The 26,299-nt window shown below is 44.6% G+C and overlaps 2 protein-coding genes across 8 annotated transcripts in view; both read right to left on the bottom strand.

Annotated features, from left to right (window-relative positions):
* Nucleotides 1-8,158, bottom strand: part of LOC126536482 (acid phosphatase type 7-like) — a 33,259-nt gene extending 25,101 nt beyond the window's left edge. Inside the window, exons 1-2 of the mRNA XM_050183466.3 lie at nucleotides 7,968-8,158; nucleotides 3,153-3,347 (exon numbers count right to left, since the gene is read on the bottom strand). Coding sequence (XP_050039423.1) covers nucleotides 3,153-3,347; nucleotides 7,968-8,088 — 316 coding nt within the window. The 5' untranslated portion in view covers nucleotides 8,089-8,158. The remainder of the gene's footprint in view (nucleotides 1-3,152; nucleotides 3,348-7,967) is intronic.
* A 932-nt stretch (nucleotides 8,159-9,090) lies between these two features.
* LOC126536479 (uncharacterized) overlaps nucleotides 9,091-26,299 on the bottom strand; it is a 34,161-nt gene continuing 16,952 nt past the window's right edge. For 4 of the 7 annotated variants that reach the window (XM_050183459.2, XM_050183460.2, XM_055074041.1 and 1 more), the window contains 5 exons: nucleotides 23,283-23,369; nucleotides 19,297-19,371; nucleotides 18,030-18,361; nucleotides 14,179-14,320; nucleotides 9,091-9,482 (listed from right to left, as the gene is read on the bottom strand). In XM_050183459.2, coding sequence (XP_050039416.1) covers nucleotides 9,441-9,482; nucleotides 14,179-14,320; nucleotides 18,030-18,361; nucleotides 19,297-19,371; nucleotides 23,283-23,369 — 678 coding nt within the window. In that variant the 3' untranslated portion in view covers nucleotides 9,091-9,440. The remainder of the gene's footprint in view (nucleotides 9,483-14,178; nucleotides 14,321-18,029; nucleotides 18,362-19,296; nucleotides 19,372-23,282; nucleotides 23,370-26,299) is intronic. The other 3 variants (XM_055074038.1, XM_055074039.1, XM_055074040.1) reach the window with 3 other exon arrangements.

The raw sequence follows: 26,299 nt of genomic DNA, 5'->3' as shown, positions 1-26,299 counted from the left end.
CAATGGCGAATCACTTCGCAAGATAACGGCAAAGGCCACCAGCACGATGCAGCTCATTCGACGCATCGCCAACAAACACGCGGGCATGCGCGAAAGCAGCGTCATACGACTCACACAAGCATTCGTCATTTTTCAAATAAAGAATATGGCAGCGTTTCACAACTGGACGGTAGCGGAAAGAAACAAGCTCAACGCCCTCATACGTAAGGCGTACAAATGTGCGTTGGGACTTGCGCCCGGAGTCAGCATCATCAAGCTCTTCGAACTAGGCTTACACAATACACTCGAGGAACTCGTGGAGGCGCAGCAAGTGTCCCAACTCGAGCGCCTATCCAAGACCCGCCCGGGCGGACATGTGCTCGAAAAGCTGGGCATCACATACCACACGCAACACGGCATCAAACAGAAATTACAAGAACCATACGCCAGCAACTATACGTACCTACATTGCCTCGCAACATGCACCCTCAACACCACACCGGGAAGCCTAAAGCCGGAGCACACATATGAACCAAAATTACTCCAACAACAAGGAGGTGGTCTTCACCGACGCAGCCCGTTATCGAGATAGGAAGAGTTTCGTGGCGGCAGTTACCAGACACCGAGGCAACCACCTTACGAGCGTCACTGTGAACGCATCACATGCCAAAGCGGCAGAGGAAGCGGCCACAGCACTGACCCTCACATAAACCAAAGCGACATACGTGATCTGCGATTCGCAAACGGCAATTCGGAATTTTGCAAGTGGGCGCATCTCGCAAGAGGCCTATCACATACTTCAACGATATCCCATACACCATGGAAAGGCTGACTTCAATGACCGAACGCATTTGCTATGGATCCTGGCACACGCTGGATTGAGCACCCTCAACGAAGCGGCTCACCACGTTGCTCGAGGCCTCACTCACCGATCATCATCGGAGGAAGAGCCCCCGCGGGGTACTGCAAAAGTCTGGGCGCGGAAGGATTGTATGACCAGGTTCCACGACACCACGACACGCTACCAGTTACAAAGACACGTATACCTATTCCCTCACGCTAGATTAGACAGGACGCAAGCAGTACACTTCAGACAATTACAAACGGATTCTTACAGAAACCCCAGACTCGTGCACGCCATCTATCCAGACATGTACACTACAAACAGATGTACATGGTATCGCGAGGTTGCCACACTTAATCCCATGTTATGGGAGTGTCGGGTCGGAACAAACAAGTCGAGCAGTGCCGACCCCTCAGTCTCTTCCACCGCCAGCCTCCGCTCGCGCTGGAAAACCGCACGCACTGCTCAGCTCAAACCTGCCAGCACAACTCCGGGCCGTCCAGCGAGCCGAGGAAGCCGCTTCGAGACAAGGTCTCGGAACCGCGTCCGCGGTGGATGCCCAGACCCACTAAAAAGACTATGAACTCGATTCTTATTGATTTGAAAATAAAGTTTACGCTCTCGACCTTGGTCGTTTCAGCTCAACTTATTTACATATTCATAGTTTATCGCGCTTCGAGTTGTCGAATATTTTGACCTCGTGCTACCTGTCTGCTAGACTTATAGTTAGCTCAGGTGGCAGGGTGGTCGCCCCGAAGTACGGAGTCTTCCTTACTGGAAACCCGTATGCGCTCTCTTAATGCGGAATCATTCTTTGGCGAGTACATCAGCAAAATATATTCGCAATGCGAAATATGTAACACCCTTTGTCTGAAAAATAAATGGATGTAACTAGCAAGGTTATGACATTTAATCATTATGGCAGTGTAAGTGTTGATGATTGGTAGCTTTTGAATTGATAAGAAAGAAATGGAAAATGGAAAAAAAAGTAGAGATAACCGTTCTCGTCAAGCCCTCTTGAAAATTTGTTTCCCCATTACTGGTGCGCGTTCAAATAAACTTGCTTTGGGATTGTGGATTATCAAAAATGATAGAATAGCTAATTCGTAGTTGTGATAATAGTGTAATAGTAGATAATTGGTAGCCATGAAAAAAAAATGAAAAAAAATATTGACGTCACCACGTTCTCGTCGTAACATAAAAAGGAAATGAAATAAAATAAATAACAAGGTAATACTGTGCACTCGAACCATCACAGAAGAGAAAGAAAGACGATGACGGAGATGAAAAACAAGCAGCTCTCCTAAACGTATGTGTAGGCCCTCTATAAATTTCTGTTAGCGTTCTGTTGCCTAGTGCTTAGTTTTGAATATATGCCTGTACCCCCTTTCGATATTTTATTAGATTCATTTTTCGTGAAAGTCCGACAAACCAGTGTGGCCAATCCCCCCTGTAGGTACGAGCCATGCTTGAGGCAACAACGACTACAGCGACAAAGGAACAGCAAGGCATTCAAAGTGAAGGAGAAGTAGGTTTCCAGCACCCACATAAGAAATGCAGGTTGTCTCATTAACAAAAGTAAAACAGAACAAAACGCAGCAATTAAAGAAGATTGTAAGCCCGCGATAGTATGGAATGGAATTGTGTTGGGAACGTTATGATATGGTCTAGGCAAGATAGACATGATAAGCGGCAAGAACGCTACTGCAAAAGCGATGGGTAGACATGCAGAAGCTAGGAAGGGCAAGTTAGCAAAAGCGAAGTAATCTTTTCGAAGTAATAGCCCAGCCAAAGAATGCTTATGCATAAGTAGGCAATTCTCAGAATTTCTATACCATATTTTGTATCGTCGTGCTGCTTTTAGCTGGATGACAGTTCTTTCTTTCATGTTTACTAAAATGGCAATGCATAAAATAAGTTCACCGAACTTCGAAGTAAAGCTTTGAAACACCATTACCCAAGTACCTGAAAGAGATATGAGTGCCGTTTCTTCAAGTGACCTGTATTTGTTTGCCGTTACGTGTAAAGGAAGCACAAGGTCATTCTGTGCATCGCATTTAACACCACTACTTTTCTGAAAACTTGGTATTTGCTCCGAGCAAGCAGCTCCTCAAAAGTGGATTTGGCGGAATGGACATTAGGAACGAAGTGGCACGGAAATGCATAACACTTAAGTGCGCGCTTTTAGAGAGTTGATATTCAAAGACGGGCATTTGCTCACGAAATATTATGTTGCTGTCAAGTACCATTGAACAGAGGCGAGTAGAGGGAAAGAAAAATAACAAACAAAAATAAGACAGAATCATTAAAGAAACGCTATAGAACTTACTGTACTCAGTACCGCGCTCCAGGTCCTTAAGCAAGACCCGATGAATGTACAAAACTCTCTTCTTCCTTCCTCCATCTTTGAACCGAGTTGTAGAGCCCTGAGCAGTTTCCTGAAAGCCCGACAAACCGTACTCTACGGTCGGAGGGCTTGTACGATCAAAGGTCACCCAGGTGACCATCCTTTCATTTTCGCTAGCTGAAGAAAGAAAAGAATGAAAGAAACAAGCAATCAGACTCGGAAATTCAAGAGAAGCAATGCGCAGTCTATACAATTCAGTCATGTTGAAATGACTTCGAAGACGCCATTTTGCACCTTCAATTTCGCGTTGCGCGAACACTATATGTATAGGGACCAATGCGAAGGAGACGTAAGAGAAAAATATGCAATGCCTCGTTAATCTTGGTGGAAGCGTAGGCGACTGCATTTGCTGGAGAAGTTGCGCCATATACACCTGAGTTCTTTTGTGTTCTACAATTATGAAGGTTTTCTAGCGATAACATTTACCTCGCTACTCGCAGCTCAAAAATACCTAACTATGTGCAGTAATCTACAAATGCAAAATAAATGGAGTGTTAAGTTCAAAATTTTCTTCTCGCCGAGAAGGCTGCCTCATTGAAGCGTAGTCTGAGAGGAAACGCAGCAGAATTGAGCTGCAGGAAATCGGAGGGAAACGCGTTAACACAAAGTACTTAATTGTCAACATCTCCCGCAGATGGATGCTGTTTATTCATGCAGTCAAGTGTTGTAGGTAGAGATGGGGAGGTGGGTGTTTTATCACAAACCAGGTCGATTGAGCACGACGAATTACCGGTCAAGCGTAAGTAGTACAATTTGCGACCACTTTCGAGTTGGCGCTCGTGTAAATGTAATGTAAGCATTTGCAATGTTCTGTAGTCAGTCTGTCCTCTTTTCTGATCGTCTTCTACCCATTTCCTCATCCCTTCCTGAACGGCGGCTCTAATGCCAATAATGGGGCTTGGGGAAGATAACAATAATAAATGAGAGAAGAAAATCCTAAGTTACCAGGTAAAGTAATAAATACAGCATTTGTTCGTTTTCTTTCTTTTCATTTGTGCTTTGTTTCTTTAATTTATTCTGCTTTTCGCCTGCATGATGATACCTTCGACTTCATTTCAGCTGCGAAACTTACTTCGTTAGGTATATGTAGTTGAACAGGCACGCTAGACAGATGTGAGGGTTGGTAAAGATGTATATCTTCAGCAAAGCACTGATTTTTCATGCTAGATGCACGAGTTTTACAATGCGCATTAGGGCTTATTATTATGACCTTCTAAGTGTTCAACGACTTACGCATATAATTTTTTTCTTTTCACAATTTCCTGCACTGCAATACCAATGCGCGCACGCACGCACGCACACACGCACGCACATGCACACACGCACCACGCAAACAAATAAACAAACAAACAAACAAACAAACAAGGCGTGTGAACTCGCATTTAAGTGCGTAGACGCCATGTTCGTCTGAACACTGTATTCAGTGGAAGTGAAACTGGTTGGCTGTAGTGAGTGGCGGCCATGACTGTTACCAGATAGTAGACACAGCATCGACACTATAGCCCTGGAGGTTCTAGCTACCGTAGAAGAAATACCAAACAGAACTAGCGTGTACAGAGCAAATCAGTGGCAGACTTCAAATAACTCGTAGTTCGTAACAGCTATGGGTCCCCATCGCTCATAAAATGTTCGCTATCCTGAACCGCCGGCACCAGTTCTTGCGAAGCCCGGTAACTGAAAGCAGTGCTCACTGGGTACGCAGTGCACTGCTTACATTTTACAGAATGCTGCATCTGCATTCTCAAAGCAGTCATTACTTCATAGAACGTGGTTACTATTTGGTGGCTTTCAATAAGCTAAATCATACCAAAGCATTGTAAGCTGCATTCTTTTCGCCAGTATAACTTACTTTTAAAAATCTTTAGAGTTTGAGTGCAATTCCTAAATGTCGCGTTTCACAATTGAATTTAAGGGAAATAATGCGTACGTTTATGAAGTGCAGCCTGCTTCATCAGATTACACAATTGTTTGCTCAATTTGTCTTCTTTCTTTGAAAACTTGAACTCAACCACAAATTGTGCCCTCGAGTGTACTTGTGTTAAAGTGCAGCAATGAAATCATATTTCCCAGTAAAGAGCGTAACCACAATGAAAGAACACTATGAAAGTGTAAGAGAGAGAGAAAGCAAGGAGAGGAAAGGTAGGGAGGTCAACCAGGTGAGCTTCTCGTTTGCTAGCCTACACTGGGGGTAAGGAAAAGGGGGAATAGAAAGAGGCAAAGAGAAAGATAGTGGGAGCACTGAGTGCAAGTGGGAGGATGCACAGAGACACTATAAGCAGTATCTCAGACCGGTGCATTTCAACTACTGCACTAGTGCACGAATCGCTTTTCGTGCCAGTGACTTATGTGACTACGACCACAGTATATTTGACTCAGAACGGCATCGAGTCCAGTCGGTTTAAAGTTGTCCAGAGAGAGAGGCGTTCTAAGTCGTAGCGAGGACAAATACACAATAAGTGCTCGGTGGTTTCCTCGCACCTACAGGAGTCGCACATCGGGCTCTTGGCAATTCATAGGGTAGGAGGAGTAAGCGGTCGTGAATGCCACCCCCAGTCACAAGCAGCACAGCAAGGTTGTTTCGCCACGGGAAAGGATAGATGGCAGTTGTAGCTGTAACAAGGGATCCAGCTCATGCAGTCGCCAATTGAAGGCACTTGAACTCCAGAAAGCTTGCGACTTTTTGCATGCAAGCAGACGAACTTCCCTGGCAGCGTCCAACCTCGTCACATTTTGAGCGTGTGGGTGGCTTGGTGGACGGACCGGGCCGTCCTGTCAGCAAAGTTGCTGCCGACGATGCTAGATTGAGCAGGAACCCACTAAAAAGATAGGTTGGGTCCTGCTTCCAGAGCATGGTGGTGTATTTCTCGCACAGAAAGTTTTTCGCTTACGTAAATGTAAACCTTTTTCCCGCCATAAGTGCTTTCTTCGCGACACGTTCCGAGGGAAGTTGCCCCTTTGTCTCCCCTAGTGGCCATCGCTTACGTCGCATATGTATAAAATTTGCGATTCCATTATTGTTTTTTATCTATTTCCTCCTCTATTGGTAGAATTAATTTTTTTTATGATAAGACGTTGCTTAATAAACGAAGCCGTCAAACTAAGGCACAGGTGTAGAGCCTTCAAAAGCTTGCGGGACGTTCTTATCAATTAGTACTGCCAGTCTAGAGTGAGCCCACCATAGTCCAACTTATTATTGGCATTTGTGTTTCGAGCTTGTATATCAGGTGGGCAAAACGACAGACGTCGATGATTAATAGGGATCAAGCGATATCACGGTGTAGGTACAGCGTCAGTTGTCTCGGGAAGGAGGAGCTTGTAGCCAATTCGATGGGAAGGCGCTCGCATCCTTCCTCTTTGAGTGGATTACCGTCCGAACCATAGGGCGCCGACATAATTGGCTCCAAAGTGGAGTTCAAGTTTCCAACTTCACAGGAAGCGCCCGCGCTGCGTCGTTCCTGTAATCTTAGAGCTGACACGGGCCGCAAGTGGGGCCCTTCAGTCGGAAGGAGGTTTCGAGGAGGAGAGCGGAGGACGTTGAGCACACGTAACGGCGATCCCGCCCTCATGACGGCCTGCCGCACGGGCAGAGGCTCAGGAGGTTGGCTGCAAATCCAGGGTGCGAGGTTAATAAGTGGTGTCTGAGCGCTTCACTGGGCGTCTCGACAGGCTGTTGGGTCAACATTTACGAAGGAAGCTTGTTAGCGTAAAATTCTGGTTTTAATTAAGCGCGCGAGTCAGCGAGTAGCAGCTTTGTCTTTATAAGAAACCAAATTGCCTGTGTTCACTTTGTTCAGAGGCAAGTTCGTGCAACGAAAAGAAGTTTTAACGCCAGATGTTCATTCCTATGCGACATTATTGGGTTGAAATAGCGAGTTATCATTGGCCCTCAGTAGAATAATTTAAAAACGCGACACTCCCGTACGCTGAAACTTGAGACAAGTGCTCCGTCTGCTTTTCTTCAACTGTCCTTTACGTGTGCGCGCCGAAGCTGGAGTGATTATTATGACTTAAAGGTTTCCGCGTACTGCCTTCGCAAGTTTTTAATTCTCTAGTCTTTTTTTTTTTTTTTGAGAGAGCAGTGAAGAGCGTTTTGTTTGAATTACGCGGCGAGCGCACTCAAGGAAACGTTCCTCCTGTTCTGAGAAAGCTGTCATTAAAAAAAAGAAACAAAAAAAAAAAACGGCGCTTTCTTGTCTTTGACCTGAACGAAGCTGTCTTTCTTGTGCTACTCAGGGACACAATGGCGTCTATTCAAACAACGCAACAATGAAAGTTATTTGCTTCGTGCAGCACTATTCTAGGCTTTCTTCCTTCCTTCGGCTTTCGAAGTGGTATAGGTTAGCGCACCGAAGCCTTCTTCCGGGACGTACGTCCTTGCTGCGAAAGACACTGGTCGTACTTTCCGCACGCAGTGAAACCAACGCGATATAGTACATTAAGTGCTCAATAAGTAAACACGCCGTACATTGGCTCGAACAATGTCGCTGAATGGCGGCAAATGAAGCTGGGAGATTTACTCGCTTGCATGAGGGATCCATTTCCCTAACGCAATACATACGTTAACAGATTGCCTTTCGCTCGCTGAAGATACAAGCCCTGTGGTTACGTGTATGTTGCGATGTTCGTAATGACGAGCAGGGTTTTGAGGGGCACAAATGTTTACGCGCGCCGCAAATATCGCACAAAGTGAGTGGATGTTCAAATTTTGGGTTCCACTAAGAAGCATTTCTTTCTTACCTCCATACGAGAGATGAATTTGTTGAGGCTGCGTGTAGGCGGCAGCGCTCGATCCAATTCGAATGTGGCACGCGACCAGCACGAGGCCAGCGATGACGGCAGCTAGCCAGAGACGTCGCATTATGGTCTCCAAGTGCCACTGGAACCCCCCCGTCGCGACCGCAGGACAGGATGTTCTTATAACCCCTCCGTAGCACGACCTTGTCATATCTTTTGCTACAGTAGAAATATCACTCCGCAAAGTTCCTAGCTCCGCGATAACAACAGATGACTCTGCTCCCAACAGAAAGCAACTTTCGTGGGAAAGACATTTGCCGGGTTTCATATCAGCGAAGTAATCTGCAGGGACCATCGTCGGTAAAGTGCACGATACGCTGCTGTATGACGTTCGAAGAGTGGGCAATGGCTAGCTATCTTGAAGGGAAGGCTTCGTCAGCTTGTCGTTCGGTGCTAAGACCACTGAATCACGAAAACAATTTTAATTACACAGGCAGATTTGCAGAAAAATTGCAATGCGCCAACGAGTTCCAGTTTGCGCATTCATTGCTCATTATATGGTTCGCCTTTAACTGCCATTAGCAGGGAGAGAAATCGGTGACCGAGTAGCCTTGCGCGATTATATATGACAGCCGATAAATAGGCTTTCTGCTTTTCCATATTGTTTTGCACAAGCCGCACACTGCGTGGTAAAAGCACAGCTACTGTCATTAGCCATGTTGTGACGTCACCTGTTCAAAAAGGTGCGCACAGTCCAGAATACCAAAGGTCGAGAGATTGCGAATTTAGCTAATGAACTATGGTTTAAAACTTTCACGTGTCAATCGATGTAGTCGTATACGTTACGCTCGTCTGCAGAGAATGGCACCAAAGGATGTCATGACGTAAGAGGACTATATTCATAATTAAAAAGCCAGGTAACTTTTTTTTTTTGTGGAGGAGGTGGGTCTGCACTACTGCGTTCGCTAGCCACCAGTTTCGAGTCGTTAAATCGCATGTTATACAAGCTGCCGGAAAAAAAGATACTCGTAGCAGGCTTCTGCATATATTTTGTTTGTTACCAACTAGAACCAGATGTTCCAACTGCCGCTTTGCTTATGCTGCAAGAAAATTGCAACTTTCCAGACACATGGATAAACTTTTTACTGTAGGTACAACACTGAGCCTTGTGATCACCACGCCTTACGCTTTATCCAAGAAAAAAAAAATGTGGACATGGAATAGCACAGGGCTTAAAAGAAAACTTTAAAAAAGTCACAACTTCTGCACAAGTTGAGCAGCGTAACAGTCGAACCACCGTTGACCTTGAGCCTGCAGTCCGAAGGCACAAACACGGGAGCTTCTCTGCGCATTCACGCCGGGTGAGCAAGTCGTTGAAGGTGTTACGGATGTATAGAGATGCGCATCACCCTCCTGTACATCTGGCTCATAGCTTGGACTGCTTGCCCTTGTATCACGCGCGAAACCTCGGCTTTCCTAATAGGGTGAGTACTTCTCCATGAACTCCTGGGAAATTGACTGAAAAATTGGGAAGGTTTTGTGTTAGGAGGGTCTTCTAAACATTTTTCTCGCTAAGTTATGGCTTTTCAGTGTCACATAATGGATGAAGCAACTGTGTACTGCAACCTTAACTATGATTATTCCTAGGATACCTGCTTCAAGCACTGTGCACCGGGTGCATTCTTGTTAGAAAAGGTCGACAAAGCAATGCCTGGCCATAGCTTTCTTACCGGAAAAGCACCCGACGCACAAAAGTAAAAGAATGGGGACGCTGCAACGTGCCATGATTGATTGCTGAGGAACCAACATGCAAACTTAGTAACATTTTGGAGAAAAGACCTTCTTGAGTGACTTCGCACAGGTGTGGCGTAAGTTGGATCTGAAGATCTATCTGGCCTTTTGATGGAGTAACGTCCCTTCCTCGTCTCCAGAGCATCGCAGCGAAGTCAACAAGGTATCAAAATGCAGGTATCAACAAAACGAGCGAGAATTAGTCACATACTATGTAAAATTAGTGGTACGGACGTAATTATCACCAATATAGTAAAAACCACATTGCATCATAGACCGTACAATCAGCGGGATCGGCGCACATGGCCTATTCGATCAAAAAAAAAAAAAAAAAGAAGGCGTGTCAACCAAAGTGGACACCAAAAGAAGAAAGACAACGTTGGCGTACACATGTGCGTAAAAAGAGCGAATGAAAAAACTCGACCTCATTAAAAGAAAGAGGGTCTGCCAAATGCCAGATCTGACAATAGAACGAAGCAAATAATGCAAAGGTATAGTGCAGTTATGCAACATTGCATCTTTGATGCTCGAATTTCAGTATATATACATATATATATATATATGTTTAAAAAGGTAGTTTCACCCTAGGGTGAAACTACCTTTCCAATCGGGGAGCAGGTCCTCGAGGTTTTTATTGGGACAGCTATCGAGCTTGTATAAATGAATGACTGCATTCCCGCCATAAGAAACAAAATTCAAGCTAGCAATATAAGCAGTAACCACGCACTCAAACGTGCACGACCATAAAGTTGTTGTGAAATGTGACGGAGAAGCGAGGCTGTCAGTCGGTAACGTCGACAGTGTAGGACGACGCTCAGCGCATCCTTATTCTTATAACAGCGTTGTTTGGAATGGAAATATCACCCTCCAAGGGTGACTGTGTTTCGTTGAGAACCAAGTTTCGAACGTGTCTATAGGCCCTAACGCGAAAGAAGACGGCTACGTTATTTTTGATTCCTGGGAAACAATAAGTACTAGAGCCTTATTCTTACCCGCCGTGGTTCCTCAGTGGCTATGGTGTTGGGCTGCTCAGCACGAGGTCGTGGGATCGAATCTCGGCCACGGCGGCCGCATTTCGATGGGGGGCGAAATGCGAAGACACCCGTGTGCTTAGATTTCGGTGCACGTTAAAGAATCCCAGATGGTCGAAATTTCCGGAGTCCTCCACTAAGGGGTGCCTCATAATCAGAAAGTGGTTTTGGCACGTAAAACCCCATTATTAAAAAAATTGCCTTATTCTTGCTTCCACCTTATGCAAGCAAATTTTCAGTTGTTTTTTGGTTGGTGCATCATTGCAGGTTTCTTTATCCTATATGCCCTTTCCCGGCCAGACGGGTCGCCACCTATCTTTAGGCATCGTTATACTATAGGAGCACCTTGACGCTCGTTAGCGCATAGGAGTAGAATCAAAAACGTGCGAGCAGTGTGTGATACACCGGCAGACCGTCGTGCGTTAATCACAAAGCAGTGATGAATTTTCTCAACTATTGTTCTTCGGCTTCTAGCTTCACAGCAAGTACTAGTAAAGCTGCCGTTTGAAAAAAATAAAAGAAACATGCGGATCTCAAGCACGGTGGGAATCACTCTAAGCGAAGCTTTCTGTGCTGTTTGCGTTCATTGACGGTGTTTGGTGGTGATGTTGACGGCGTACGACAGTCGTTAGCGATGTTAAATGTTACCTTGCTTGCGCCACTCGAGTTTGTCCACATGGTACACAAAACACAGATAAACGTGCCATTAATTCCAAGCGATCAATGCTTTCTGACTAAGCATTTTCTTTCTCCCATGTCATGTTAGCTGAACTGTCGCTAGTGCAGCGGCAAAAGCATCACCCGTTTCCCTACGACGTCGGTACGGGATCTAGTTGTACCAGTTCCCTGCCTCCTCTCTCTCTCTCTCTCTCTCTCTACTACGTTCTCCCTACCTCGTCCCTGGACTGTCATTGCTGTTGCGCGTGCTTACGGAGGCAAACGTAGCAGCTCCTGCAATGCTTTTGCGGGGGTGACGCCTAACTACGGCTTCCAAAGGGCATTGTGGTGTCCCCCAGGGCGCGTCAAATGGCATTGTGGCCCCGGTCTTCCGAACCGTCTTTGACATCGCCTATCCCGTCTCCTGCACCCCTGCCGTGAGCTCTTGATAACCATCCGTAGACGCGGCGTGCAAGGTAGCAGCAGCAGTGGAAAAGTCGAAGGAAGAGCAAAAGAAAGCTGCGCTTTAAAAAGAAAAGAAGCTACGAACTAACTTATTCTTACAAACGATACATTTATTTTCTTACCAAGATCTGAAAGAAACTTTGAGAGCACCCCTTTGACAGTCTAGCTACTTCTGTACTTCTTTCCTCGTTGCCGTTTACCTGTGTAACGGTCGACGAAATGTAAGGGCGTTAGGGCCTACTTGTCATAATACGAGTCAGTAAGTGAGAAGCTGGCCCAAGCGTCTCTCACAGGTGTTTGTCGTTTAGTTGGATCACTTGATGTGAAGATGGGGTCAGAGGCTGGACACTTCGAATGATTGTGCTGCCGGATGCACTCAGAGAATAGACGTTTGTTGGCGTTTCTGGGACTGAGGAAAGAATTGGTTTTGAGGGCACACCAATGAAGCACTAACACAGCATTCATCGCTCCTTCGTCCCCGTCAGGAACCTGAATTTCCACGTTGAATCCAAAATTGATATTTCACGGAGGAACGCATTAACGCGACGAAATGAAATTAGTCATGACACTAAAAAACAAGCTGAAAAAGTCAATGTAGAAACAACAGTCTATGATGCCTGGAAATAATTGAATATATGTCTTATGGTTTATTTGCGACAGAAAGGTACAATCCTAAAGTTGAAACGTTTACAAGATGCTTACAAGAACAGGCAATCAAAGGAATTTGAAGTAAAAATGGCTGGGATACTTAAGACATAGGTAACGAAAATAATGCACTGGGGATCATTCGTAAGTTTTATGGAATTTTTGAAGATCGCCTGCGGCAGGTAACATAATTCTTGCCCTTGAGCTTGAATTATTCGAAGAGGCGAACATTACCAGCACGAGTAATCAAGACACGTATTAGGCTCATTAACAATTCACTAATTAACTTGACTAAATAATTTACGGCACATACTGCAATTTACGGGAATATCGAGGATGAGGCCAGTTTTGATGTATTGCTTACCAATGTGTGGGACAAAATACATGTGCGTTCTAGTTACTTTTGTGCTCGAATGAATAAAATAACGTTTTGTTTAAAACTAAGTGGAACAGCGCATTTTTAGGGCAAGTTTGATGGCGCATACCTTCAACTAGCGTCAGTCTGGAAATTAATTTCAAGTGGATACGCCTTGAGAGCTCACCGGCTACAATTCTTAAATTGCAATGTGTCATAAAGTAATTCATTCAAAATGCAATTAGTGGACTTTTGTTAGTTAGTTGAATATGTGTTTCGATTTGCCATGCGCCTCTCTGAATAATACAGCTCAAGGGAAAGAATTATATTATCTGTAACAGGCAATTTTTAAAAATTCCCTAAAGCCCAAACAAGATCACCCTGGATAAAACCTAGGTAACTGAAATGGAGATACTGAGTACTGGAGCGCAGAAAGATGGTATTGGAAGGAATACAAGCAACAACTACAGTCACGAACATTAGGACTAAGGATCAGCAGACTAATGAGAGAGACTGAAATGTATTAGTTGCAAGAGAGAAGGAAAGGTGCTGTAGTTGCAAGAGGAATCAGAGGGATTTACGCAGGTAAATACTTCGCCATACTATTCAGGTATCCAAGAACAAGAACATAACGAACGAGCGTCGAATATAGGCCGGCATTATCTAAATGGGACATGACAGCTATGATAATATTCTGGATATCAATATTAGGTGAGCTTACTACAGACAATATTCTTACCGGGAAGACCAGGCATGCGGTGCTTGTAGCCCTGAGAAAGCATCTGGTGCTCGCAATCAAGCAGACACGAATACAGAGATTCATGACCGAGCAAATACTAACTGCTGTAAAGTTCAACGTGTTTTCAATGAATGGCTAGCACTAGCAATTGTACTGTGGTGGAACACTTATCAACTGTCACTGTGCTTTCCTTTGCGTTGTGAAATTTTAATCTGAGAGCATCGTTTCTTAAAGGGGGCTGTCAGCTCGTGGTTTCAGAGAGAAAAACAAACAAATACTGAAGAGCGTAATATCACTAATGGCAGAAAGGTGACTAATGACGACAATCCACAAAGTGAAGATATTCATGGCGGCATCGTAACACTTAAGCGCGTAACTACTCACAACTTAAATGTTGCACTGTGTTCTGAACGGTAATTGTACTACCGATGACAATAACGCGCCTAATTTTAATTATTAGGCGAATAAGTCAACACTGAGTCAGCTTTTACGCAGTCCTTTATGGTGCAATGAGCGGGTTCGCTCTCTCACCTTGTCATGCTTGGTTCCCAGGTGCCTGCGCAGGTGCAGCAGGTATTGCACGGTGAATTCGAACACTGTCGCCTTGTCCGTCTTCTCACTCAAGCCGGGCACAAGCGACCGTAGGGTCTGGCAGGCATTCTTGATGCGAGTCCTGAGCAAAAAACCACTACATTGAGCTTTTGTATCATGTCGGGGCTAAAGGGTAGAAGAATTGTGACCTCCTTCTTGCCCAACGCCTCATTCGAGGCCTGTAAGAAAATTTCGATGTGTTAACATTAGGAGTGTCAGAGTGGAAAGTGAAAAATACACGTGTAGGAAGCCGGTCACGTGGTAGCGGTAGATAGGCGACAGGAAAGCTTAGCACAGTAGACAGTGAAGGTGTATATAGCTATATGCATGTACACCTGCACACTGAATACTGGACTGAATATACTGCACGCTGAATGATATATATATATATACACACTGCAACTGACTTTGGTCTGCTTCGGACCAGCGTCAGCTCAATTTCGCTCCGCGAAAAGGCAGGACGTGCGTTGAGTGAGCTCCCCAACAACACCTTGCAGTGTGGTGAACGCGGTTTAAATAACGCATCACGGAACTCCAAGAGGTGCGACGTAATGCTCACGCATTTGTTTCACATTTGCCGCTAGATCACTGCTAACTAACTAACTAACTAACTAACTAACTAACTAACTAACTAACTAACTAACTAACTAACTAACTAACTAACTAACTAACTAACTAACTAACTAACTAACTAACTAACTAACTAACTAACTAACTAACTAACTAACTAACTAACTAACTAACTAACTAACTAACTAACTAACTAACTAACTAACTAACTAACTAACTAACTAACTAACTAACTAACTAACTAACTAACTAACTAACTAACTAACTAACTAACTAACTAACTAACTAACTAACTAACTAACTAACTAACTAACTAACTAACTAACTAACTAAACTAACTAAAGTATGACGAGCTATATTATACGACACATTCACGTCATCAATCACGTAATCCTGAAATCTGCAGAGTACATTCAGCCTCTCTATATGGCCTTCATAGATTACGAAAAGGCGTTTGATTCAGTAGAGATACTAGGCGTAATAGAGGCATTACGTAATTAAGGAGTATAGCAGGCTTACGTAAACATATTGTAAGATATCCACAAAAATTCCGCAGCTGCCTTGATTCTCCACAATAAAAGTAGAGAGACACCTATAAAAAAGGGTTCCGGGAGGGAGACGCAATCTCTTCAAAGCTATTCACTGCGTGCTTGTAGTAAGGATCGACGGCAAATATCGCTGCAACCTTCGGTTTGCAGATGACATCGTCCTGTTCGGTAACAGTGGGGACGAGTTACAACAAATGATTAAGAGCCTTAACAGAGGGAGTGTAAGAGTGGGGTAGGAGATTAATATGCAGAGGACAAAGACAAATATCAATAGCCTTACAAAGAAACAAGAGTTCAGGATGGCCAGCCAGCCTCTAAAGTCTGTGAAGGAGTACGATTACCTAGATCAATTACTTACAGGGGACCCTGATCATGAGAAGGAAATTTACAGAATAAAAATGGGTTGGAGTGCACATGTCAGACATTGTCAGATCCTGACTGGAAGATCGCCACTATCATTGAAACGAAACGTATACAATCAATGCATTCTACGCGAGAACAAGTTAAGGACCACGCAAAGAGCGATAGAACGAATAATGATAGGCGTAACGATAAGAGACAGGAAGGTAGCGGTGTGGATCAGAGAGCAAACAGGGATAGTCGATATTCTAATTGACATTAAGAGAAAACAAATGGAGCTGCGCAGGCCCTCTAATGCGTAGGTTAGATAATCAGTGGACCATTAGGGTTACAGAATGGGTGCCAAGAGAAAAGAAGCGCAGTCGAGGACGACAGAAGACTATAGGTGGGGGAGGACATTAGGAAATTTGCGGGTGCTAGTTGGAATCGGTTGGCGCAGGACAGGGTAATTGAAGATCGTAGGGACAGGCCTTCGTCCTGCAATGGACATAAAATAGGCTGATGATGATGCTGATGCTGATCATGCTGATGATGATGATGATTATTATTATTATTATACTACACTTATGACAAGGCGAACCGAGAGCGGATGAGATGCCAAGAACTCTTGTGTCTTATCAACTTGGTTTCACAACAAAATGGTGGTGTACAGAAATGTGGATAACAGTCAACGAAAACGTACAGAGGAAAGAAAGGGATATTTTACATACAATATTTTTTTGTCTAAAAGCGATGTGCAGCAATGAGGAGAGTCGCATTCAATTATGGCACACGTCACGATATACCAAACCTGGTACCGCACAAAGCATCGCGACGTTCCAATTAATTATTTAAGCATATTGTTGTGCGTAACAGTAACATGCCCCCCAACGATGTGGTAATAACAAACGACAAGGTGTAGATTTAGGATCCGGGTCTAGACACGATGAAAGTGTTAGAAGGTTTGCTTATGGCGAGGCCTCTAGAAACTTGAATTTAAATTTTGTGAATATGGGTTATTGGTTGGTTTTACATGGCACTACCTTCTTCGCCTCATACGCTTTCAAGGCTCACTGAATCTGTACCTGCGAGAAGGGCTTACCTGTCCACGCTATTTTCTTTTAACCAAGCTATTCCGGAGTTAACACTTGTTTCGCCATTTCTGTCACATCTGTCACTTTTTTCTTCCCTATATATTAGCTCTTATTTCGGAAGCAGTTTTAGCAAAGACTATATATATATATATATATATATATATATATATATATATATATATAATATGGTAAGGAAGATGACGAACGTGCGCGCAGTCAGCAGCATCGGCAGCATCAGGCGCGCAGCAGAGGCTCGAGCTCGGGGACTGTGCTCCTTTATTAATATATATATATATATATTTGCTACAGCCTTCAAGCCATATGAACCTTCTGACATGACATAAGCAACGCGGGCCTTTCGGTTTGGTCCCTGATGTGCGGCCTTCCAATATATCTCGAACAGTGTATATAGTAGGGCGGTAGAAAAGTAATTTTTTGTGCCGACTGCAAGGCATGGAACAAGAGTTTCAAAAGGGAATGATGTTCGACACATTTAACATGTAAGACTATCGACAAACAATGAAAGCGAGAGGACAAAAGAATTCCTCGAATAAAGTGTTTAAAAACGTAGTAAAAAGTTGGAGCGATGTAAATCAAGAAAGAAGCACAATACATTGAAATGATAGTTGGTGTATCTCCATCCCAAAAATTTCGTGCACACATGGCAATATTTCCTCTTGCTTTTTTGTGAGACATTGCAATGCTTCATGTCCTACGAGTCAGATAATTCGAGTCAGTAACAATTTCATCCGCACTCTGAAATTCAATTTGTATATAAACTCAAATGTACAGGCATTCCGCAGAGCTTATTGGGCGTCATTGTGCGCTCTGATCCAATGCGGGCTAGCGTGAGTACTTACTCAGATACTATATAAAAAGTGGCACCACGCCCGCTTTGTACCAGCAAAAAACATCGGTGACAAGAACTGAGGGACTACACCTGGCGTGGGGAAGCTACTTCGAAGTGACCAAGGCACACAGCTCGAACTTGATTGGCGCTCAATTACGATTATACATAAAGCTGCATACATAAAGATTTCGAGCGTAGACTACGAATAAACGGGTCCTTTCTTTTTTTTGTGAAACTTCCACAAACTTTCCTCCACAGAACCAAAGGCACGCTTAGCGACACTTGCACATGAACAGTCGAAACAGCCAAAATGTATGTTACATATGCGATACAGGCCCATCATATGGCGCGGTGATTGGTTCAGCACAGCGGCAGTCTTAAAGCAAGCACCTCCTTTTTCGCTCCTTCTCGTTGTGGTTCTCGCGGCCGTTGAAAGGCATGTAGTACGGTACGTTGTCCAGCGGGCCAACCATGTGCTGGATCTGTCCCATGTTGGCCACGCGAGTGGTCACGCCACCCATGATGTCGCCGCCCGCGGCATCTCCGGCCGCACCACGACTGAAGTCACCGGCCGAGGTCACCTCGTCCGCTCCCAGTGTGGCGTGCAGGCCGCTGTCGGCGGCCGTCGCTGTAGCACTGCTGCTGCTGGCACCGCCGGCGAGACCGGCTGCCGCGCCGGCCGCCGTGCCGGAGTGACCGGCCGACGTCATGGGGAGGTAAGCCTGCACGAAGACAGGCAACGGACATCTGTAAACAAACTTGGGCCTGCAATTACAGAAAAAAAAATTATATTCCAACTCTCCAAGTCTCCATGGGGTTATTTAAGACGGCTTGCACTGACACGATCACAGCCGCCACGGTGAAAAGTTCGAAGCCCTGGGAAGACTGCGACTTCAATTTCAACAGCTCAAGACACAGTTCCACACACCGATGCGGCTCATACTGCGAATCTGGGGTGTCCCAGTTAAAAGATGCACAACCATCCGGCGCAGACCGGCACTTGTTTCTATCGCTGGGTAACGGGTTTTGAGTGGTGCTTCTAGTGTGGTTTTTGTGACATCGCGTGCAAGCCGTCTATGCCCGTACCTAAATGGTGCTTGCAGGCAAAGGCGCATAAAGGTGATGACACACGTACTCTAGGGATCACGTCATATTTATCGCTCCTGAATGTGCGCACCTAAGGACATGGAAGGAAGTAGCCATGTCGTATTTGCCGACACAAGCGGTTCTTAGTTAGCGATCGTCAGCATATCTTTCGCAAATCTTGTAGCTCGCCGTCTAACAGCAGTTACGGCTATTCGTTAATGTCGCCCGCGTCTGTCGGCTTCCTGTCTTGTCATGCGATCCAGAACGACACATTACGCAATTAACGATATAGCACGAATTCGCCCTACCACGAGCCTTTTCGTAAACTAGAATTATTCTGGTTTAAGTAAAGAGGCACTAAAGAGAATGTTCACTATTAAAGAAAGTGTCTTAAGTTTATCTCCAATTTCTACTAAAACAAAATTATCACGAGAAAAAGGGCCCCGTAGAAAGAGACAACTTTTCTTATGATAAAATTAGTCTCCAAATTTGGGAACTCGCTTGGCCGCTGTGCCTTTCTGCGCCTTCGCCTGCCCGCTAACTTTGCAGTGTTTTGTTGGGAGTGCCATACCCGAGTCTGTAGGGCCTCGCACGGGCTGCTGATGTTGGCTCCTCCAGGGTATCCACAATCAGTACGCCAGCAGCACTGAATGGGCCAGTACATTAAAAAAAGTCGAGCATACAAACACACTAGGGGCCACGCCCATGTCTCGCAGAGCCAAGCCGCCTCTTTCGCGCATGGTCAGTGTTCGTAGCTCCAATAGCAATGGTCTGGCGATGTTTCGTTGCGTTCTATGGCGCAAAAGCATCGCAAAGTGATGGATGCCGAATCGATCGCCAATCAAAATAATAGCAAGGAAGTTTAGTAATGCCGATGGCAAAATCCAAGCTTCACAAAATACGCTCGAATATTTCTCCTATCATTCTTCATACGGCCAAAAAAAAAAGAAAAAAAGAGCCGAGTGCTCTGGAAGCACCTGCTAAATCTGAACTATGAGGCTATAATGTTCAAAGCGTCACTTTAGCTAACACCACAGCTTTTGTAAGCGAGAAGGCGGTGTTAACAATGTGCGGCACTGACACTTCTTGCAGAGGTAGAGGAACAGCAGATGAGATAACGACTATTAGACTGTATAGGAATCTACAAGGATGACCATATTGGCCACTGTTTATGTATTCTTTTATGGAAGACGATGCTGAGGAAATTCGCTTCCCTCCCTTGATCAATTTCTTCTGTCCTGTTTTAAAGCCTACCGCATACCATTGAGCCCAGTATAAAGGGCATGTGTCCGTATACTTGCATGGTGATGCATAACCAGCGTAAAGAAAGACGTGTACTTAGAGAAGGAATTGACGTATACATCTTATCATGCGAGATTACTGGTGAAAGAACCTCGATTTGAACTGGTGGTTACATTCATTCCACGTTCTTATTCGCGCTGTTTATCTGCCACTTTGGCATTACTCCAACGTACCCAAACTTGCTGCACTTTTCTGTTAGTATAATTGTTCTCTATTTGCAAGGCTATGCCGGGGCCATTTGGGGGAGCGCAGAGCTCTATGCACAGTCGTCCGACCCATTATCGAGGGTGGTGGCTCCAAGCAGACCATTGCCATCGAAATGTTTGCCAAAGGAAGCGACAGACTTCTGAACCACGTAATATATCGATCTAGCTATATTAATATTTCCTGCTAGCGTCTCTTGGAAATGAACAGTACCATCACACTCAATCACAGTTTTACTTTTATTTTCAGAATACAATCGAAGTTCTCGCGAACGACATCGCTTCAACACATCTCCTGTGATCCAACCAAGAAGTAACAAAAGTAGACACGCAAAAACAACTCTCACAAATGAGTCGAACCAAGAGAGAGAAGTGATGCGATGTTTAGTTCATATGTATAGGGTGGACACAATTGGCGCAGGACAAGGCTATGTCCTACTGCGGATTACCTCCGATGATGATCACGATAAAATAACAAGGGTTGCTTTTGATCGGCGCCTACACTCCACTGAGAAAGACCTTTCACGCACCTCTCCCCGCTTTTTGAGAAAGAAAAATAAACCAGTAGAAAAAAAAACTCACTGGTGACCCCGAGGTGACGCTTTCGAAAGCGCCACACCGCATTACAACTTTGTATCATGGGTAGTGAATTCTTGCTCAGGACTTTGCAATGACTTAATCTGGAGCTGGCTTCCAGAAAGTGTCTTTAGCGCTACCGTACTTGGAGCACACGGTAATATCAAAATACTACACCCCCCCAAGGTGATGCGCGTGTAGACAGCGTGACTCGGCTCAACGCGGTGTGGCACAAATACTTTTCTGATGCATACAAGAACCTCGTGACGTTCCATTAAACAAGCCTCCGGCGCAAAGTCCACAAGGCACTGTGGAGCAAGAGAGCTCAACTTTCTCCTGCTCATCTCGCGACACTTTTCAGCCATACTACGTGCCACACGCACGGGGCCTCCTCCAGTGATGGACGGTTCAATATACGTCCATGTTCACCGCACAAGTCCAGAAAGTTGATGGCTAAAGTAACCAGAGGCCGCACTTACTAATATATACGTTCGAGAATTATGCCATTAGTGATATCACCGTCGTTATCAGGTTTAACGAAGCGCTTCGTACACGAACGCCGTTCGTAACAATAGGTACCAGCCATCATTAAAACGAACATATTAGCGAAAGAGACCGGTCAGTAGAACCAGTTCTTACGAACGAAAGACTTCTCGTTACCCCAACTTCTGGGGGCGGGAATGGCAATGCGGCTCGTAGGCGGGATCGATTTGCCAAACCTTATATGGAAAATATAAGCAAACGCGGCCAACCAAGACGAAATGTTACTACTATCGAAGTGCGAATTCGGCATCTCGCAGTGCATTCAGAACGCAAGTCGTGCACCGGAACTGTTGGCCATTTTTTTATTCTTGCTGCGAGCGCCGAATGACATGTTGGCTATCGCGCAGGGAGGTTTACCGGGCAGTGCAGTTCGCGTGGGTGTTATTGTGCTAGAGGTTGTGCTGTCATGATTGCATACAACCTGCTCGAAGGAGGAACAGCCTCTTTATCAATATGGTTCACGCGGAAGCTGTTGCTTGCAGTAACAGAATATCAGCGATGAACTTTACGAAATCTGCGATCATGACTATAGGCAATTTTATATTTCTACAAAAGTCAAGTTTCAAATTTCGGAATTGCAGCCGGTCAGTGCTCAAAGCCTGTCTCTTCAGTAGCAAATGCGATCAGTACCAGTATTGCAATCTTAGTCCACAAAACTTGCACCAGATTACGTTCGAACTCTCATTAGTTGAACGCAAGACAGCTTCGAGATATATTAGGAACTGTAATAATTGCGCATTTCTACGAAAATTTGATTAGGTTCATCTATGAACAGGTGCTAAGTATTCTTACTGTGAGAGATGCCTTGAGGACTGGCCAGTTTTTTCCAGAGCCGAACATGTCTAGATTCATCGAAGTGTTATTTGAAAGGATGAAGTGTTATTTTTTTTTTTTGCAGAAGAAAAGCAGGCTCTTCCTCATTGAAGCCAGCGGTCTAATGGTAAGCGAGCTACATGACCAAATGCGTGATAATGAAGTAAACTCTGGGGAACGCTGTCTCTAATTTATCTGGGAAGGAATGGCTGTAACGAAATGAATGAATTGATACTGCTTATCTACAAATGTATAAAACAGGTCACTGTATGAAAAACGACAGCCGATAAATGAAAGGAACGCATGTGCGTAAACACATTTGGCTCTCTCACACACAAGTGCGTTGTTTCATAAGCTTTCCTTCATCGCGAGAGATGTGCCACGTAAGGGCGGGCCAGCTGAGTGATTATCTCGTGTGAGTTTGGGCTGATTTCCCACGGATTTTAGTTCCCTTGGACTGTGCCATTGCTTGGCAGCTTTCTGTAATGAGTGCTCGTCATATCGAGTGGCCGGTGCTTGTTGTTACGAACAGATATATTGCTTGACCTGTTGAAAACAAGCTTAGCAATGTTGCCTTTAGGGTTCAGCGAATAGGGTGAACCTGAGACTCAATGTAGCAAGGTAGTATTTTCAGTTGATGAAAAGCTCAAGGCCCAGGATGACGAGCATCAGCTGTAGGGCAGCCGCGCGATAAGTAGTGGACCATGGAGCTGCATTCACGAAGCTTTTTCTTCGTTAATGCTATTCTTCACAGGCCAGTCGACTTCGCTAATGATACGTTCAATACCACGAATGGCTGGCGTCCTTAAGGATAGTTCTAGCACGAGAACTTATGAATACGGGCATCTATTTGCGGCTGTGCCGAGGTGCCGTATGCGTGACACGTTCATTTTAGTGCAAATTTATGGTCAATTTCCAATCACAGATAAATACATTTCATAGTGCATTACTATTATAACATACGAAAGCCACGAGTTTCTCATACACTGTTATCAGGCACAACAAATGAATGTCTAAAACGTGATTATGATAATGGGATGGGGTACAGAGTCAGACCTTGCATGGCACAAGATGCTTCAATGATACAGTGAATAAAAAAGATTCAAAGCATGTGGCTTACAGTGACTTGGTGAGGGCAAAGAGGACATCCCTGCAGTGGTGTCACATGGATCGTACAGGTGCGCACTAGGCGTCGCCTATTCCATACCTGGTGAGTACCGCTACGTAAAATCAGTGTTCGTAAGGGGGAACGAGGTGGGGTTGAGGAAAGGGGGCAGGAGAAAAAATTGATAACGAAGCATGGAAACGGTGATCTGATGAGAACACAAGTTTTAATGCCAGAGACGAAAAAAGGATATGACATGCAAAAACTGACATGCGCCGTTTCCATAGTCTCAATAATTCTCAGGGTAGCGGCACTAGCCATTTGTATCCCCCCCCTCCCCCCACAAAGAAATGCGAGAAAACGAAGGACTTCAAGAACGAAAGCAGAGGTGAAGGATGAGCACGCCATAAGATGAAAAGAAATGACTGTGTTTTGCCGTAGAGAAGACAACTTTACCTGCTGAAGGACGTCCTCGAGGCCTGCGAAACGTTTAGCCGGTCGTTGTCTCAGATTCCTTGCAATAGCAGTGTTAATACACTACGAATTGAAATAAGACTACGCTGGGACACTGAAGGAGAAATGCTTGTCTCAATAAGAAATCACAAGCGATCATTTAGAAATGAAAACAACGTACGGAATATCGCGCGTTATATGGAATTTCATTCGAACTGTCTCTGTCGTTCACGTATGCTTTGCGTCCTGGATTTTTCTCGTGCATATACTAGGAACCTTACAACAATGCGCAGAAACTTTGTCTGCCATGCATATACTCGGAACTTGAGTTGTGCGTGATACTATCGTTAATGCTAGTTGGATGCTGATTCAGGCAGCATCTACTGCTGCCCTGTGTGTGTTAGTTAAGCAGCAGATTGAAAAAGCTGCATAAACGTACATGTCTTCAAGTCCATCATTATTAACCGCTGGTGTAGCACTAAAGCTGTACTTGGCGTCTCTGCGTGGAGCGCGTAGTTAGCTGCATGACGAACTAGTCCTGGAGGTAGTTGATAATTATGGAGGCTGTTGGACACGGTGTCACTTTGATTCCGGCTGCAGAGTCGAATCTCGGCAGAACAACGTGCGTGGCAAAATCGCTTATTATTAGGAATAATGAATCTCAGGCAGCCTATAGATAACGAGCAAGGAACAAAGGAGTATAGACAAGGCACAAACCCGAGTGCACCTCGCTGGCTAAGACTATTCTGTCAAACGCGAAAGAAAGACCACATTGAGGCCCTGCAGAACCCAAAACACGCGACACTTGTGCGACGATTCGACATGCAAAAACAAAGCTTGTACCTGCAGATGCTTACAGGCATCAGTGAAGGGGTGCCTTGTCTCTAATGGAACAGCATCAAAACGAACGTACCCAAACATTGCGCAAATGCACAAGTGCTTCTAAGGCAAAGCGAATTTTCTGCCTCTTTGCGTTGCATGTTTGCATACTAGAACTTCAGAGATTTGGATCGTTGTAGGTAATACTCGAAATTGCGAGCAAACGAAAATATCAGCAACATTTTAGCAGATACATGTTGACTCAGAGTGACGCGCAAGAAGCTATGGAAATGTAGGCAACAAATACGAAAACCACCACCTTGAGCTAGTCACCATTCAGGGCAGACGTGTACAAGCTGGATGTGTCAATGGTTCATACAGCCTACACGTGCGCCAGTAGATGTGTGCACGCCTGAGCACTGGCGGGCGAAGGCACGTTTTTGCGTCAAGTTCACGCGTGCGACAAAGTCGTGCCGATTATGATTACCACTGTTTCTTGCCTGTGGGTTCGCGGTGACGAGACAGGGGCCGAAGTCATGCAACACAATCGTACAATCGCACACGTGGGGAAAGTAACAAAACCTTCAGCTCACCACGAACAGTTACGTATATGTGACACTTGAAACCGATGTAACAAAAATTCGACCAAGATTTCGGCCTTATACATGTCGGCTCTATCTGGAAGCTAGCATGAAATAACTAGATAAGAAATCTTCCAATATGACGGGCGCAATCTTTCTATCTACAATGCATACACCCTTTTCCCTTTATTCTAATCAGGATTACGACATACCACATGGTCTGCCACACTAAATATCTCACTAACTCAGAATTGACATGCACCGAGTGGCTCAGTAAATGTAACGGTTAAACGACATGCTGATCATGCTTATAACTACTAGCATGCATCACCTGGTTCATCATGCCACATCAATCATCTACGCTATATACACTACACGTATGGGTTACTCAAGAAAAAGAAAGTGAGAAAAATAAACGAGGCTTCAATGTACACACAAAAGTGTCTGCCCTGTCATAGAAAAAAAAAAGTTCAGCAATTCTGAGAATAGTCTACTTATTAGTAATCATTCTTTGGCTCAGCTGTCACTTCGCTTTTGCTTACTTGTTTTTCCTGGCTTACGCATGTCTACACATCATTTTTCGGGTGCCAAAGAAATGAAATCAGTCTACTGAAGTGGTGAGTTGCCAGGAAGGTGCATGGCCCCTTCACTGCGATTATATCAACTGAGCCGGAACGCCCTCACCTCAGGTTTCACCAAGCTGCTTTTCCCCCCTTGTTTTAAATTGTATTTTTGTTTCTCACTTGTTTTGTTGCGACCTTAACGTGAAAACGGCAATGTGCCCAGTTTTTTTCACGCTACCAATAATTTATTATTATTATACTGTTATCACATGGTACCAATCAGTCCTTATGTTTATATTCTGCAGCTCCACAGCAGGCTTCTTGGCACGCATGCCCGCAATGCAAAAAGTAAGCTTTAAAGGCGACCTGGCAAAAATGGTTTCTCTCTCGATTCCTTTTTTTTGTTTCAATTGCTTCTTGTCGCCTATAAAGCTACCAATAATCGAAATTGCACTATTATAATGACTAAAAGTCCTAGTTTCTCAAACTGCGCATTTTTTAGACGGATACAAGGCATTATACTTTTCGCGTGACAGAGAGGTTTCGTTGGGATACTCGTCAAAGAATGCATATGCATTAAAAAAATATTTGCGTTACCCTCGATTTCCATAGTGGC

Source organism: Dermacentor andersoni, chromosome 4 (genome assembly GCF_023375885.2).
Source record: "Dermacentor andersoni chromosome 4, qqDerAnde1_hic_scaffold, whole genome shotgun sequence".
NCBI classification, from domain to species: Eukaryota; Metazoa; Arthropoda; class Arachnida; order Ixodida; family Ixodidae; genus Dermacentor; species Dermacentor andersoni.
Note: the sequence above shows the minus strand (reverse complement) of the source record. Positions and strands in the feature narration are given on the sequence as shown.